A 17,793-nucleotide genomic window follows, 5' to 3' on the forward strand; every position below is an offset into this window, starting at 1 on the left:
TTAATGTATTATTAATTATTTGGCTGTAGTGGGTCTTTGTTGCTGTGCACAGGCTTTCTCTAATTGTGGTGAGCAGGAGCTACTCGTGTGGTGCGTGGGCTTCTCATAGCAGTGGCTTGTTGCAGAGCACAGGCTCTAGGTGCGTGGGCTTCAGTAGTTGCTGAGCCTGGGCTTAGATGCCCCATAGCATGTATAATCTTCCCAGAATAGGGATCAAACCCCTGTCCTCCCTGCATGGGCAGGCGGACTCTTAACCATTAAACCACCAGAGAAGTCCCTAGCTGATAACTTACAAGTAGTTATTTTTAATTATTTTGTTGTAATTATGTTTAAATAACAGTATTTATCATTTGGAGACTCATAAAAGTATATACAAATAAAGTGATATAATCAGAATTTGCCTTCAGATAATCTAGCTGATGGTGAGGGTGGCTCTAGAATAGATAGAATATAATGTGTGAAGATCTTATTTTTGGCCACCCCACATAGTTTGCAGGGTCTTGGTTCCCCGACCAGGGATCGAACCTGGGTCCCCTGCAGTGGAAGCACAGTCTCGTAGCCACCAGAGAATTCCTGTGCCAAAAATTTGAAAGCTGTTAACCTGCTGGAGAAAACAAACTGGAGTCTAGTTTTGGAAAGGATATTTACTATTTGAATAAAATGAACAAAGTTTGATGAAGTTTATAGTTTCCTACTTTTATATATCATGTTATTTTTCAGAAATTTCATCTGTGGAAAGATATATCAGTATTTTTATTGGTAAATGTTTCTAATTTCAGTAGATTATAAATTGGTAGTTTAGGGCAAGGGTCAGCGTACTCCAGCTCACTGCCTGTTTTTTGTTTTGTTAGAACACAGCACACAGTTTTAAAATGTATTATTCATGGCTTCTTTTGGCCCTGTAATAGGAGAGTTGAGTCTGTCAGAGATTGTATAGCCCAGCTGCTACTGCTGCTAAGTCACTTAAGTCATGTCCGACTCTGTGCGACCCCATAGACGGCAGCCCATCAGGCTCCCCGTCCCTGGGATTCTCCAGGCCAAGAATACTGGAGTGGGTTGCCATTTCCTTCTCCACAGAAAACCCCAAATATTTGTTGTCTGGCCCTTTATAGAAAAAGGTTGCTGACCCCTGGTCACAAACAGGTTAAACTTCTCATCTGGAACAATCCATACTTTGACACAAAGTAGATACTAGTTTCCTTGACATGTGTTTTTATTCTTATGGTAGAATTCAAGGAGTGGTTATGAAATCCAAACCACCACCTTGAGATATATTTCCCTGTAGATGATGTTCAAACACTGTCCTATTTATAGAAGTTGTTTTGGGGACAGGTGACTCTGAGACTTTACCCATCTTTTCTTCTGTCCCGAGCCCCATTTCATCGTCCCTTCTTTTGTTCTAACTTCCATACTTCAGTACATTTACCTAAAGTGAAAATACACTATAGAGAGTGACTCCTCCTAATATGTTCTTTCTATATAGACGATGCTTAATAAATATTTGATTATTAACATTTCAAATACATTACCATGTGTTGTGAGTTTTTAATTAATTATTAAAATGAAAACCACAGTATTCTTCTGTTTACATTCATGAAGGTTTTTAACATGTGGAACTAAGCTTCTGTATCTTTGGACTTCATCACATACAAATCTTATTCCTGGAACAGTCCCCAAAAAAGGATATGTGATGGAAAGAATAGTGTTACAGGTAATGATACTTCCTGACACATGGAGACGTTTAAGTTTGAATTTCTTTATAAAGAATATATGTATACCATGGTCTCAGTTGTTACTAAAGAAGCCTAACTGATCTTGTTTAGATCTTAGGATCTGTATTTAAGTGTTAATAAGCCATTTCCTATTTCTGAGAAATAGTAAAAGATGCACTTATACCAATCCCACAAATATATGTGCTATTGAGAAGTACTAATAACGGTAATCACTCTTAATAAAAGGACAGAAGCATTAATTTAATATTTGATATTTTCACCCTTATGGCTAAGACAAATCAAAAATAAGTAAATGTAGCAAATATGTGGACTTTTCAGCTGTAATTTGATCAATTTCTATTGATTTTTAAGGTTGATTTTCCTTCTCCTACGTTTGATATAATTTATACCGCTCCTCAAGTGGACAGAAGCATTATACAACAACACAACTTAGAAACGTTGGAGAGTGATGTGAAAGGGAGACTTCTTGATATTCTTCACAGAGACTCATCACTTGGGTATGCTCCTTTAATTCTCTTGCCTGATTATCTCTTACAATGTAAAGTTCAAGTTAATGGTTTATTAAATGTCCTGATTTAGTTCATGATTTAGCAATGTTCCTGATATGGAAAGTTTTCTTTTTCTGTTTTTAGTTGTATAAAAAGACTATATAACTGCATAAAATTTATAAATTTGTGTAAGTCAAACTTTCTGCATAATCAAATGCAAATAACAGACTGGGGACTATAATCTATTTCCTTAATATATGAAGAACCTTTTTATGTAAGTAGAAAAACCGACAACACAGTGGTAGACAAAGAATATGAATAGGTTTTTCTTCGGAAAAGAAATACAACCCTTTTAAACGTCTGAAAAAAATGTTTAGCCTCTCAGTAATCAAAGAGTTTTAAAGTAATACAAGCTACCATTTCACACATCAGATTGTTGAAAATTAAAATGTCTCATTATATGACGTATTGATAGAATACAGAAAAATAGGAATTATACAGTGGGCAGAACTCTGAAAGTTTTGGGAGAGCAATTTGGCAGTCTGTTAAGGCCACAGTGTCCATAATCTGTGACCTAACAATTCCACTTCCAGTTATAGTATTATTTTCTTTTTTTTTTTTTTTCTCCTCCTCCCTCCTCCCCTCTATAGTATTATTTTAAAGAAAACCCTTTTATATTTGCTTGTGGAGACAAGAATATTCCTTGCGGTATTTCTTTGGGTTGTTGTAAAATGGATATACATGTTCATTAATGGGTTAAATTATGGTACATTTATCTAATATCACTATGTAACTATTAAGAATGAAGTTATGGCTATTATTAAATGAAGAAAGCAAGTAGGATAGTTTGTATAGTGTGTTCAGTTCACTTCAGTCACTCAGTTGTGTCCAACTCTTTGCGACCCCATGGACTGCAGCACGCCAGGCCTCCCTGTCCATCACCAGCTCCTGGAGTCCACCCAAACTCATGTCCATTGAGTCGGTGATGCCATCCAACCACCTCATTCTCTCTTGTCCCCTTTTCCTCCTGCCTTCAATCTTTCCCAGCATCAGGGTTGTCTTCAGTGAGTCAGTTCTTCTCATCAGGTCACCAAAGTATTGGAGTTTCAGCTTCAACATCAGTCCTTCCAATGAACACCCAGGGCTGATCTCCTTCAGAATGGACTGGTTGGATCTCCTTGCAGTCCAAGGGACTCTCAAGAGTCTTCTCCAACACCACAGTTCAAAAGCATCAATTCTTCGGCACTCAGCTTTCTTTGTAGTCCAACTCTCACATCCATACATGACTATTGGAAAAACCATAGCTTTGTCTAGACGGACCTTTGTTGGCAAAGTAATGTCTCTGCCTTTTAATATGCTCTCTAGGGTGGTCATAACTTGCCTTCCAAGGAGTAAGCGTCTTTTAATTTCATGTTGCCATTAACATAAAGGAAAGAAGAATTCGATATATGCACCTTTGTATATGCTTCTATAAAAATAGACTAACTCTGGAAGAATATACTAGGTGAGGCAGTTGTAACTGGGAGAGGAACTGGAAGGAGAGAAACTTAATTGTGTGCCTTTTTGCAATATTTGATTTTTTTCTTCATATTCCACAACAAATGAATACATTTCAATTCATTGCATGGATTATAAACACAAAGGTAGATAGGTAGTGAAATAGTGAAATATTTCATTCACGTAAACATTTGTCATTAAGAGTAAATTGCAGTCTCCAAAACAGGTTTTTATTTTGAATATTCCTCAAATGAGCTCTATATTCATTGTCTAAAATTTTGTAGTAGTATTTGATTTTGACATGACTTTTGATTTTACTTGTATAAAATGATGAAATCTTTGCTGTCTTTTAGAGTAGGTTCTCCTTATTCAACTCTAATTTCTAGTGCCTGGCATCTGGTTTGAGCTCAATAAATTTTATTATGCTGAATTATCCTTCAGTTTCTTAACTAAGACTCTCCTCTCAAAGCAGAATGATTTCTTTCTATCCCCCAAATTAGGGTAAATTAGTGGTGTTTGATGTACATTGCATTTTTCTATCCCAAATTAGTATTAATGATTCTACCAAGAAGTGGCTGTCCTAAAAGGAATGAATATTTCCTTTGTATTTTTAATCATTGAGATTATAACTGTCATTATGGTATCACTGAAAAGTAATTTAATTGTATTATGTGTTTAGACTTTCTAAAGAAGATAAAGCCTTTTTGTGGGAGAAGCGTTATTATTGCCTAAAACACCCAAATTGTCTTCCTAAAGTACTTGCAAGTGCCCCAAACTGGAAATGGGTTAATCTTGCCAAAACTTACTCATTGCTTCAGCAGTGGCCTCCATTGCATCCACTGACTGCCTTGGAGCTTCTTGATTCAAAGTAAGTTAACTGGTTGAATTTATTTGTTCTGTTTTATTGTTGTCAATTTTTCTGGCAAGATATTATTTACAGGATTAGTTCCCTTTGTTTTAATGTGAAAGCAGTGTCATATAAATGTGTAAATGCATATTTCTATTATCACATCTTTTGTGTTGAGAGTATTAAAAAGGGATGTCATATCATTGAAAACTAATCTAGAGAGGTTGTAAATTTTCAATAATTTGTTTTATTTTTATGATATGGGTCAAAATTTATTTTCATGATCTTAAAGGTTTCTAAACAGTCACAAAATTGGATTTGTGTATAGGACAAAATGATTTTTTCCTAAGAAAAAAGATGATACACATTGCTTTTCAATAGCTATTTTAGCGTTCTTTGTCAGGAATAAATTGAGATTGTGTCATCAGGGAAAACAGGTTCATTAGAAATCATCATCAAATCTTGATTTTGTGGTATGCTTCTAGATTTGCTGATCAGGAAGTGAGGTCCCTAGCTGTGACCTGGATTGAGGCCATTAGTGATGATGAGCTAACAGATCTTCTTCCACAGTTTGTGCAGGTGAGTTTTTTACTAGGTTATCTACCCTTCTTATGCTCTCTACAGTTTTTATGAGTAGGGAGGGATCTTGCTAAGGGATCTCCTTTCTGTTTTGATTAAAAGTACTGAATACTTTGGTTCAGTCGGGATGTTAAAGTGCTTTGCATTTGAATTTAGTGTGAAATTTTTTCTACTATTGTCAGCTGCCTTGCTTGAATACTATATATATATGTACCTAGAATTTTAATTATCAGAATAAACCAGACTTGAGGTTTTCTTTCTTTTTTTTTATATTGGCCACTTAAACATAGCTAATGAATGTTATTCCCAAGTCAGTGTACTTTTCTGCTTGATTTCATTAATTTCACCTAAATTAATTGTTTCATTTTTTTATTAGTATCATCTTTACTCAACAAGAGTAATCCTTGATTTATATAGTTTATATTTTGATAATTTTATCCTAACAATGTAGTATGGGTTTGACAACTACTGATTCTTATTTTTCTTTGCATGTAGGCTTTGAAATATGAAATTTACTTGAATAGTTCATTAGTGCACTTCCTTCTGTCCAGAGCATTGGGAAATATACAGATAGCACACCATTTATATTGGTAAGATTTAAATTTTCTTAAGTACTTTATTTCTGTCCCTGTTATTTATACAAATGACACTCAAAGTCTAAACAGTATGCTCAGACCATTTGCTGTTGATACCAGGTGTTTTATTGAAGTGACTATTGTAAAGAAGCTAAGTTTTTATGTATTTAGAAATAAAACCAGAAGTAACAGAACCCTCTATTGCAGAATTACTTGGCATATTAGAGCTCTGTAATATTGAAAGAGTTTTTCTTGCTTGTATAGCTTAAAATTAATTCCTAGATACCCCAAATTAAACTTTTTAAATTGATTTTTGAGAGACATTAATCTAGTTCTTAGAAGTGGCTGACATCAATATTTTGCTGTATTAGGCTCCTCAAGGATGCTCTGCATGATGCACAGTTTGGTGCCCGATACGAACATGTTTTGGGTGCTCTCCTCTCAGTAGGAGGAAAAGGACTCAGAGAAGAACTTTTGAAGCAGACAAAGCTTGTACAGCTTTTAGGAGGAGTAGCAGAAAAAGTAAGACAGGCTAGTGGATCAGCCAGACAGGTATGTACCCACAGAGGGAACATAAATGTTTTGATGTTAAAGAATCTTTGCAGTACTGACAAGTTAAGCTTTTATTCTTTTTCAGTAGACATCCACTAGAACTCATCTATGCTGTCTTAAGCAGATTGAATTCAAAGGTTGCTTAAAATCTATTGGAAAAGATTTTATATCCTAACTCAGTTCCCTTTCATTTCCATGCTTATTAATTTCTTTCCGATCAAAATTGTTCTCGAGTTTCTTTCTCATTGTTTTGCTTTTTAACTTTTTTGTGATTATAAAAGTAATAAAAGTATGAATTGATGCTACTGTTGAAGAAGTTCAAATGAATAAGCTTATAAGCTTAAGATTCATTTATATTCTAGCAGGTGTATCTAATAGTGTTCCATTGTGTAAATAATAATAAAAACATTTTTTTATCCATTCATCTGTTGATGGACATCAAGCTTGTTTCTATTATGTGACTATTACTGAATAGTGCTCCCGTGAATATTTGTGTGTTTTTTTTTGTTTGAACATCTGTTTTCACTTTGCCTAGGAGTAGAATTACTGTATCGTATAGTAATTCTGTTTTTTTGAGGAACCACTGAACTGTTTCCTAAAGTAGCTTCACCATTTTATGATTCTGGTATAATACTTGTAAGGTATGAAGGTTCAATGGTAAAGAATCCATCTGCTAATGTAGGAGATTCAGGAGACATATGGGTTCAGTCCCTGGGTCAGGGAAGATCCCCTGGAGAAGGAAATGGCTACCTACTTCAGTATTCTGCCCTGGAAAACCCCGTGGACAGAAGAGCCTGGCAGGCTACAGTCATGGCTTCCCAAAGAGGCGAACATGACTTAGTGACTGAATAACAAAAAAACAAATGAGGGTTTCATTTTCTCCATATCCTCACCAAAATTTATTTTTAGTTTTTTTAAACTATAGTCATCCTAGTGAATGTGAAGTGGCATCTCATGGTGGTTTTCATTTGCATTTCCCTAATGTCTAATGATTTGGAGCTTATTTTCATGTGTGTGTTGGCCATTTGTATATCTTCTGTGGAGAAATTTCTAAGTCCTTTTTAATTGGTTTGTCTTTTTGTTGTTGAATTGTTAGAGTTCTTTATGTATTCTGGACACTCTCAAATATACTGTTTGTAAATGTTTTCTCCCATCTTGTGTATTTTTATTTCCTTCATAATGTACTTTGATGCACAGAAGATTTTAATTTTATGAAATCTAACTTTTTTTTTCTTTTATTGCTTGTTATTTTACTTGTTCTTGTCCTATCTAAGAATTCATTGTCAAATCCAAGGTCACAATGATGTACACTTATGTTTTCTAGGAGTTTTATAGGTTCACTTTTTAAAAGTCTTTGATCCATTTTGAGGTTATTTTGTTGTTGCTTGTTTGCTTTGTTCTATGATCCGAGCTTCCCAACTTCATTCTTTTACATGTGGTTATCCAGGTGTTGCTGCACCATCTGCTAAAGGAACTGTTCTTTCCTATTGAATAAACTCAGCACCCTAATTGAAAATCAGTTGACCATAGTTGTATGGATTTATTTCTGGACTCTCAGTTCTGTTCCATTGATCTATATGTCTGTCTTCACACTATACTTTTTTCATTACATAGCTTTGTAGCAGGTTTTGAAATCAGAAAGTGTGAGTCCTCCAACTTTTTCTTTTTCAAGATTGTTTGGCTGTTTGGAAGTCCCTTATAATGCTATATGAATTTTAGTATCAGCCTTCCAATTTCTGCAAAAAGAGCAGTTGGAGTTTTGATAAAGATTGTGTTAAATTTGTAGATAAATATTTGGGAAATATCACAATCTTAGTAATTAAGAAGTCTAAAAGTTCATGAACGTGGGATATCTTTGATCTTTAATTTCTTTTAGCAATGATGTTTTTTTTTATTTGTAAATTGCTTTTTTTTTTAACTTGGAGAATTCATGTCAGTACATACAACTATACTTTTTGTTTCTTAATGAGAACATAGTATTACAAGGTATGGTAGCATAAATTATGAACCATTACATCTATGCAGGTTGTTTATACATTTTTTCTTTTCCTGAACAGTTCTGTGATGAACTTGAATGTGTAAGTGTTTGTCCCTTTGCTGGTATTCCTTTATAGGATAATCCTACAGATGAAATAATTCAGTCAAGAGCTATATACATTTTCAGTTATAATAGTTTATATTAAATTGCAATATCAAAAACAAAACTTAACCAGTGAAGACCCCACTCCCCACCAATAGATTATGAACATATCTATTTCTGACCCTGTTGCCAGCGCTGGATGTTATCTTAAATTTTTCATCTATTAGATAAAAATTGGTATCTCGTTATTATTTAATTTCTGTTTGTTTATTTGACTGTCAGTATTAATGAATATGTTAAATATGAGCATATGTACTTCCCCCTTATGTTTATAGTCTTTGCTGTAAATTTTATTTTTATAGTAAAATTAACTTTCTTTAGCAACAGTTGTTTTTGATGGCATGACAGTTGGGCATTTAAAAAATTGGGTCCACGTCATGTTTTTGGTGTCTGAAAAATAGGTCTTCATTTTCATTATGTACTTACAATATCAACTTCTTTAACTAGGTTGTCCTCCAAAGGAGTATGGAACGAGTACAGTCCTTTTTTCTAAGAAGTAAATGCCGTCTTCCTCTCAATCCAAGTCTTGTGGCAAAAGAATTAAATATTAAGGTGACATAAAACACTTTAGTTCATATTACCTTTTCAAATATTGTGTAATAAAAAGGCAGGTGGGCAGGTATGCTTAAGGCAAATGCAGTGCGTGGGTTGGTTATAAGTACTTCTGGTTGTGTGTTTGTGTAAGATCTGTTTTTATCTCAGTATATGCTTATCTAATTACCATTCCTGAACAAAACAGAATGAAATTATTTATTGACTTGAAATAAATTATTTTTTGCTATGGTATAATAGTTGCATATGTTATAATTCCAGTGGTAAAACTCCCTAGCCACAGGTAGGCAGTTTTTTACCTTCCTTGTGAATGGCCACGTGGACTCTTCAAAGGTTTATAACACTTTTTAGAGTCATTAAAAAGTAGTTGTAATATCAAAATTGAGTAATTGTATTTTTAATTGGGCTAATAATAATACAAATAGTGGATTTTTCTCTAACATGAGTTCAGCAAAAGCAACCAGTTAATTCATCCATTAGAGTCTGTTATTTTGAAAGGAGTCTCAGGTTTAATTTTTTTTTAAGTTGACATATGGCTACTCTTCATTGGACTATAACAGTGGGTGACAGGGTTGTGTAATTATGTCACTGAAGGTGGGTGTAGCAGGGATTACATTTTCCCTTTGGATTTTGTTTATTGTTTTCTTTAAATTACTCTCACAGTCTTAAATTAGTTTTTTTAACCAGTTTAATTTTAAATTTGATGTCTGCTAATGAATTTGTTCAGTTTATTTTTATTTTAGTATTATCATTTTAATGCTTAACATATTGTATTTGTAGTCATGTTCCTTCTTCAGTTCTAATGCTGTGCCCTTGAAAGTCACAATGGTGAATGCTGATCCAATGGGGGAAGAAATTAATGTCATGTTTAAGGTGAGCAGAATAAGGTGACTTTGTTTGTTTGTAATTTAAAAATTCTTTTCTCAATTCCTTTTTCAGAATTGCAAAAGTAATTTTATTTAGTGTTAAATGAAATTGAATAACTGTCAAAAATTATTACTGCTATAAACTGTTTGCAAATGGATTTGGGAACAAGTGCAACTCTGGGGGTAGAGCTGCTGCATATGGCCATCTTCTGCTAGTTAAGTATATCACAGCTCCAGGTAGTGCCTTTCACCCAGACTATGATGTAAATGGTACACTCTAGAGATGGGCAGAGTAAAATTGCAAAACTATGAACTGGCACTGTTCTTGAAAACATGTAACTTACCTGTGGGAATCTGTTACCAGTCAGAGCTTCCAGGTGCATGGTAAAGGGGCAGTAGTAAAGAATCGTCCTGCCAGTGCAGGAGACTTAAGAGACATGGTTCAATCCCTGGGTCAGGAAGATCCCCTAGACAAGGAAATGGCAACCCACTCAGTATTCTTGCCTGGAAAGTTCAATGGACAGAGGAGCCTGGCAGGCTACAGTCCATTGGATCACAAAGAGTCAGATAGACACAACTAGCATGCACACACATGTATTAGCAATCAAAGTTTTCTTTGTTGCAATCACAGTTAGTATTATTTTTAGGAAAGAATGTAGAGATTTAGTTAATTCAATGAGTTTGATTAGTCAACTACCTTTGATACATATAGCAAGTTCCCATATACTCAGATCTGGTTTTGGACTCCATTTTATTTTACTGATGTCTTTGCCTTTTCCTAAAACAGTCTCATCTTTTTGAATACAGTAATTTTGTATGTTGTAATTTTTTTTAAGGCAAATTACCTCTTTTTTTCCCCCCCATAATTTTCTTGGCTCATCTCAAAAATGTATTTATCATTATGTGTTTTAAAGTTATTTTATCTAATTTAAGAAGAAAATGAAAACTTAATGTAATTCCAGTTGGAATTCAGTTTTGGAGAGCTAACTTTTTTTTTAAAGTTAAAGTAAACTGATCATTGTAGATTCGTAGTTCACTTTAAGAAATTACACAGAAATCCTGTGTACCCTCTACACAATGATATTATCTTGTACAATATTGCAGTTAGGATGTTGACATCGATACAGTTAAGATATGAAATATTTTGATCATCAAAAAGATCACCCATATTGCCCTTTTAAAAAATTGAATATTATACTCACACTGTAAAACCTAGTCTTTTAAAGTGTACAGATCAGGAAATCGAGACGTAAAGAAGTTAAGTAACTTTCTCTGGGATGCTGCAGAAGAATAAAAAAGTGGTTCAGTTTATCTCATTCTTTACTCTTTTCTCTATTCCCTTCTCCCCACTCCTCCCCCCCTTTTTTATATGTCATCTATTAAGGCTTTTGGAAATGTACAAGTTTCATTTTGTTTCCTTGATTTCAAGGTTGGTGAAGATCTTCGGCAAGATATGTTAGCTTTACAAATGATAAAGATTATGGACAAGATCTGGCTTAAAGAAGGACTAGATCTGAGGATGGTAATTTTCAAATGTCTCTCAACTGGCAGAGATCGAGGTAAACCGGTTAGATGTAGTCTTTTTTTTTTTTTTTTTCCCTTGAATAATGCTCAGAGTGTTCATGCTCTAACAGTCCTGATGCTGGTCTGTGATCTCAACCATATTAGAATGTACAGACTTTATCTTATCAAAAGGAAATCAGGTCAGAGACTTCCCCCATGGTCCAGTGCTTAAGACTCTGCCTTTCCTCTACAGCGGGCACAGGCTTGATCCCTGGTCAGAATAATTCCTCAAAAAAGGGGCAATCAAGTCAATTTAAGAATTCTTGCTGATATTCAATAATAACTCAATGAGTAGCCCTAATCTTGCAAGACAGTACATCTTATAAAATAGAAGTCACTTTATCAAGAGAGATTGCTCAATAAGAGCCTGTCATTTGCTTGGATTAGTTTTTCTGTCACCATACTTATTTCATATAGTTGAACTCTTCTCTCTTATGGATTTCTGTGAAATTTTGTAGGCAGTGAACTTCCTCCCTTTTATGTTGTTTCTAACTGATGGTTGAGTGCTTACCTTGTGCCTTGCCTTGTGGTAAAGCTTTTTATTTGTGTTATCTTTCAGTGTCCTTATTTTTCAAATGAAGAAACCACATTCACATGGTTAAAACCTGAAGTTTTTAACAAGCACCTTAGCCTATAATAATCAGTGTATAGTAATCCTCCCTTCTCCAGGTTCAGCAGTTGTCTTTGATACTTACCAGACATTGTGTCTTCTCTGCTGGATTCATTTTAAGTTCCCTTAGAGGATAATTGTACTTTGTATCGTTATGAACTTTTATCCATTGTTTTGTACATAGTAGTTTGTATGTGTGTATATTTGATAAAGAAATTAGAAATTTGTATGTATATTAAAAATTTGACTAATCATACTCATAAAATCAGGATACAGGTATTCATTGAAAAAGGATGTCACTGTGAACTATAAATCAGATGATGTAATTAAGCAACATAAAAGATTCAAATGAATTCACTCTGCCATGTGTGACTAGACTACTGGGGTTATAACCTAGCCCTGAGTGCTTTCTTTTGAATGCCTTCTTTTGGACTGGCCTGGAGGCCTTAGCCTTCTTTGTTATTTCTAGTCCTTTCTTCAAAGCAGGTCTCTGTATCTGTATCTTTTATTCTGTATACACATACAGTAAAATACCCATATAGCCTGTAATAGAATAAATTGGAGTCTAAATCTTAGTTTTCACCCACACCTCCTTGGCAGCCTGGCCCCAAAATATAACCATTTACATAGCTTTCTGAGACTACTTTTTTTTTATTTTTTATTTTTTTTTGCCATATCGCCCAGCATGCAGGAATCTTAGTTCCCTGACTAGGAATTGAACTTGTGACCCCAGCAGTGAAACTGGACCACTGGGGAATTGTCTTTCTGAGACTACTTTGTATATGTTCCAACATGCATAATAGTCTTTCTTTTAAACACAAAAGGTACAGTTCTCTATGTGGATTTGTGTTTAAAAACTTTTCTACATAAGTACAGCATTTACATTTCAGTAAGGAAGAGAAAACATGTAACCTGAGACTCATACACATCACAAAGACCATCTTAATCTGTTCTTCCCTTTGAAAGGGCCTCCTATACTCTGAAACACTCTTACATTGCCCAGATACATGCTATAGAGAAGGTTCTTTTGTGCTGAAATGGGACAGCATGTATCTTATAAGTAGCTTTATTAGTGGAATCAGTTTTACCTAGTTTGTAATTAAAATTGTTACTCTGTGGGGGTAGCACATGATTATACAAAGTCTCAAATAGTCAAATTCAGTTTTATATCTTGGGTACTTCTGAAAATAAAATTGGTTTTTATATTGATAATTTTGATTGCTCAAACTTTCTTGTATGGGCTGCCAGAGTTGATTTTTTAAAAATGATTATTCTAAGCTGGTATCTTATGTCAAACATTGAAAGCTGTTCATTTGCAGGGACACATTTTCACATGTCTTAATGTTTTGTTGCTAAAGGCATGGTGGAGCTAGTTCCTGCTTCAGATACCCTCAGGAAAATCCAAGTGGAATATGGTGTGACTGGATCCTTTAAAGATAAACCACTTGCTGAGTGGCTGAGGAAATACAATCCTTCTGAAGAGGAATATGAAAAGGTAATTAACTAGTCTCCATCTCAAGTACTTTCATTTTCCAGCTCTTGTGACTAGTCATTCAGTTTTAAGTTGTGAAAACAGCATTTTTCTCCAAGTAAAGAAAAGAATAAAAAACAGAATGCTTTTAATGGCAAGGATCTGAGTGAAACCAATGCTAAATTACAAAAAAAGAAAAAAACTCCAAACATATATTTAGAGGCCAGCAAAACCAGAGGTATTTTTAGAACCCAGACTGTTGTATTTCATGAAAATATGATAATAGAAGATGATTGTAAAAGTAGAAGATTCAAGCTCTCTGAGCTTGAATTCAGGTCCCAAGTCACTCACGAACTGTAAGGATAGGTTAACTTAACCTCTTGTGCTTCAGTGATCTTTACTATAAAACAGTATAGTATATATTATGACTGTAAAAAATAATGTATAATATAATTGTGAAAATTAAATGAATTAATATATGTAAAGCACTACATAGAATAAATTCTATAATTGATATTCTTCCTGTAGGAGGCATCAAGTTTTTGTTTAGTATACTTTTGAATTACATAATAGGAAAGGGAAATCTCTTAGCACATAAGGCTTCTAATAATCCTAAATTGGTCTAAGGAAGACTCAAGAAGACTTTCAATGGTGATACAGATCTCAGTTTTAATGAGATCCTAGTTTATGTCAAATCATTAATATATTACATTTGCAGATAGATATGTACAAATGCTACCTGTTGCTACCAATGCTACCTGTTGACCCTATGAAAGTAAAGTACAGAAATCTTGTCCTCTGTTGGTCTTTACAGTATTTAAGAGCTCTCTCTTGTAGTTTGGGACAAGAAGCCAGTGTTTATTTATAGTAATACTAGCTCTGTGATTCTGGATAAGTTGACACAAAATAATTGTCAAGTTGTTGTTCAATCACTAAGTCATGTCCGACTCTCTTCGACTCTGTGGACTGCAGCATGCCAGACTCCCCTGTCCATATTTTAAGTGGATTTTATGCACTTGACTCTTTTATGTGCTTTGCTTAGTAAGAGGGAATATAACACAGTGGAATCTAATTGCCTGGGTTTAAATCTTGACTCTGCCACTTAACAGTGATGTAATCCTGGGCAGATAGATAATTTCTGTTTTCTTCAGTTTCCCTCATGTGTAAATGGCAAGATTAGTAGTATTTACATCACTATTGTAAAATTTTAAATGAATTTAATATGTACATATACACACATACACACATTTATATGCATGTGTGTGTATATGTCATATTGAATTCATTTAAAATCTTATAAAAAAAGAATGATCTAAATACTATTTACATTAATGTAAATAGTATGTGTGTGTATGTAGAGAGAGACTAGTGCAGTGCCTGGTTTGTGATAAGTGCTGTGTAAACATATGCTCTTATCATCATCATCATCATCATCATCATCACCACTAATAATTTCTAGGGAGTTATGGAATAAAATTAATCCCATGAACATGTGGAGCCTTATGACTTTCACACAGAAATGTGGTGTCTTGAGAATAAATGCATGTGCTTTTAACTCAACATTAATAAAACTAAGATCATGATATCTGGTCCCATCACTTCATGGCAAATAGAAGGGAAAAAAGTGGAAGCAGTGACAGATTTTATTTTCTTGGGCTCCAAAATCACTCGGGTTGTGATTGCAGCCAGGAAATTAAAAGATGCTTGCTCCTTGGAAGGAAAGCTATGACAAACCTTGGCAGCATATTAAAAAGCTTTTTAATCACTTTTAATCACATCACTTTTCCCACCAATGTTCATATACTCAAAGCTATGGTTTTTCCAGTAACCATGTATAGATTTGAGAGTTGGACTATAAAGAAGTCCGAGTGCCAAAGAATTAATGCTTTCAAATTGTGAAGCTAGAGAAGATTCTTGAGAGTTCCTTGGACTGCACAGAGATCAAACCAGTCAATCCTGAAGGAAATCAATCCTGAGTATTCATTGGAAGGACTGATGCTGAAGCTGAAGCTCCAATACTTTGGCCACCTGATGTGAAGAGCCAACTCATTGGAAAAGACCCTGATGCTGGGAAAGACTGGAGGCAAAGGAGAAGGGGGCAGCAGAGGATGCGATGGTTAGATTAGTACCACTGACTCAATGGATATGAATTTTAGCAAACTCTGGGAGATAGTGGAGGACAAAGGAGTGGGATGTGCTGCATTCTATGAGGTCGCAAAGAGATTGAACAACAACATGTGCTTTACATTAAAATATGCATTGTATACAATTGTATCCTTCTATGTGATATTATATTATTAATTTAATCCCTAGAACAGGCAGGGCTAAAATGAAAGTTCTTCCAGCTTTGAGAAACTTGATGATGACACATAGTCACTAAATGGATGACAAAACACACTCATCATATTATTAGATGTTTAAAGATATAAGCTTACTTTCTTTACACATGCCATTCCTACAAGCCAAAAAAGGAAAAAAAAAATTCCTTTATTTAGATTAATCTTTGTCCCAGTGTTAAACAGCTTGTGGTAAGGAGCAGAGTCTGTGAAGGGCAGGGTTCCACAAACATGATGCTTAAAAGATGTTCAAAGGCAAATTATACCCTAAGTAGAGACTGGCAGAATCTCTACCTGCTGAGAAACAAAAGCTAGACAGAAGGGGCAATAACTCTTAGAAGGGTGTTTACTTTTGAAAAACTGGTATCTGTTACCAAAACCCAGTTCACAAACTATTGAGAAAGAATAGAATTGTGTTTTCAATGAGTGGTAAATTACTTTAATCTTGGTAACTCTGCCTCCTTTAAAAATAATCTTTTTCCTAAGATAATTTTATTTTCCCTTTATTTTTCCTTCCTAAGATAATTTTATCTTTCCTAAGATAATTTATCTTTATTATAGGCTTCTGAGAATTTTATCTATTCTTGTGCTGGATGCTGTGTAGCCACCTATGTTTTAGGCATCTGTGATCGACACAATGACAATATAATGCTTCGAAGCACAGGACACATGTTTCATATCGACTTTGGAAAGTTTTTGGGCCACGCCCAGATGTTTGGTAGCTTCAAAAGGTACTACTATTGTTATTATTGCTAAAGAAAATAGAGGCACTTCCTACTTCACAAATTAATGTCCCAAACTATTACCATATAAAATAAGCTACAAGGATATATTGTACAACATACGAAATACAGCCAATATTTTAGAACTATAAATGGAGAATCTTTAAAAATTGTCAGTCACTTTATACATGTAACATAATATTTTATATCAACTAAACTTCAGTTTTAAAAAAATTTTCTTGCTGTTCTTTGCCTTGTTGCTCCCTTTTAGCATAACTAGGGATGAAAAAGGCTTTAAAAGATGAGTTTACATGTGGTAGAGAAGAATGTGTATGTGTGTGTAACCTTTGTTGAAATGAATTAAGGTGTATTTTGTCTTATCTAGTTAGGGTACTTATTAGAAATGTTCCCAATTGTACAATGGCAACAAATAGAAAAGTTTTCTCTGTATTCATTTGTATGTACTGTTTGATCTCTGGTTGTGTGTAGACTGATAATCACCTTGGAAAATATCATATATAAATTCTACCCAAATAATGAGATTATATGATGGCTTTTCTTGAAATGTGAGTTGTTTAGAATTATGTAAATTCAGAACTTCCTGATATTAAGTTACCCAGTTAGAAATTGCTATGGCTCAGGTAGCCTTAGTTCAGTAACTATGTAATAGCAATAGCACTTACTTGCATATCTTCTGTAAATAATACTTTGTGTATACTTTCTTTTCTTTTTTTTGTACTTTTAAAATAGGGATCGGGCTCCTTTTGTGCTGACCTCTGACATGGCATATGTCATTAATGGGGGTGAAAAGCCCACAATTCGTTTCCAATTGTTTGTGGACCTCTGCTGTCAAGCCTACAACTTGATAAGAAAGCAAACAAACCTCTTTCTTAACCTCCTTTCACTGGTAACTCTGTTATTTACAAGCATTTAATTAATTTTGTATCAATTCTTCCATGTTTCAGTATCTAAAGATAGATATTATGTGATTTTTGGAATAAAATTTATTCTGGTTTTAAATGTCAGGTATATTACTACTGAAATATTTTAAAATGTTGCCATGTGAAATATGCCAGACACCATTTATATGTCCATGCAATTAAAAAAAAGACCCTCAAGTGGATACCCTGGGGATGAGCAGTAATAGTATCTGAAAGGGACCCTGCGAGTGTCATATGGGATGCTGGTGAATATTTTTTGTCTTTACCTGTATATGTTCAGATTTTGGATATTTATTAAGCTGTGCTCTTAAGATTTCTGTG

At 34.3% G+C, this 17,793-nt stretch overlaps 1 protein-coding gene across 6 annotated transcripts in view; it reads left to right on the plus strand.

Moving 5' to 3' along the window:
- PIK3C2A (phosphatidylinositol-4-phosphate 3-kinase catalytic subunit type 2 alpha) overlaps positions 1-17,793 on the plus strand; it is a 109,577-nt gene that overhangs the window by 81,919 nt on the left and 9,865 nt on the right. For all 6 annotated transcript variants that reach the window (XM_055548468.1, XM_055548464.1, XM_055548465.1 and 3 more), the window contains 12 exons: positions 1,600-1,711; positions 2,085-2,230; positions 4,398-4,586; positions 5,051-5,144; positions 5,640-5,734; positions 6,091-6,271; positions 8,859-8,963; positions 9,744-9,836; positions 11,259-11,388; positions 13,361-13,497; positions 16,371-16,540; positions 17,282-17,438. In XM_055548468.1, the coding sequence (XP_055404443.1) occupies positions 1,600-1,711; positions 2,085-2,230; positions 4,398-4,586; positions 5,051-5,144; positions 5,640-5,734; positions 6,091-6,271; positions 8,859-8,963; positions 9,744-9,836; positions 11,259-11,388; positions 13,361-13,497; positions 16,371-16,540; positions 17,282-17,438 (1,609 nt within the window). The remainder of the gene's footprint in view (positions 1-1,599; positions 1,712-2,084; positions 2,231-4,397; positions 4,587-5,050; positions 5,145-5,639; positions 5,735-6,090; positions 6,272-8,858; positions 8,964-9,743; positions 9,837-11,258; positions 11,389-13,360; positions 13,498-16,370; positions 16,541-17,281; positions 17,439-17,793) is intronic.

This window comes from Bubalus kerabau, chromosome 15 (genome assembly GCF_029407905.1).
Source record: "Bubalus kerabau isolate K-KA32 ecotype Philippines breed swamp buffalo chromosome 15, PCC_UOA_SB_1v2, whole genome shotgun sequence".
Lineage (NCBI taxonomy): Eukaryota > Metazoa > Chordata > Mammalia > Artiodactyla > Bovidae > Bubalus > Bubalus kerabau.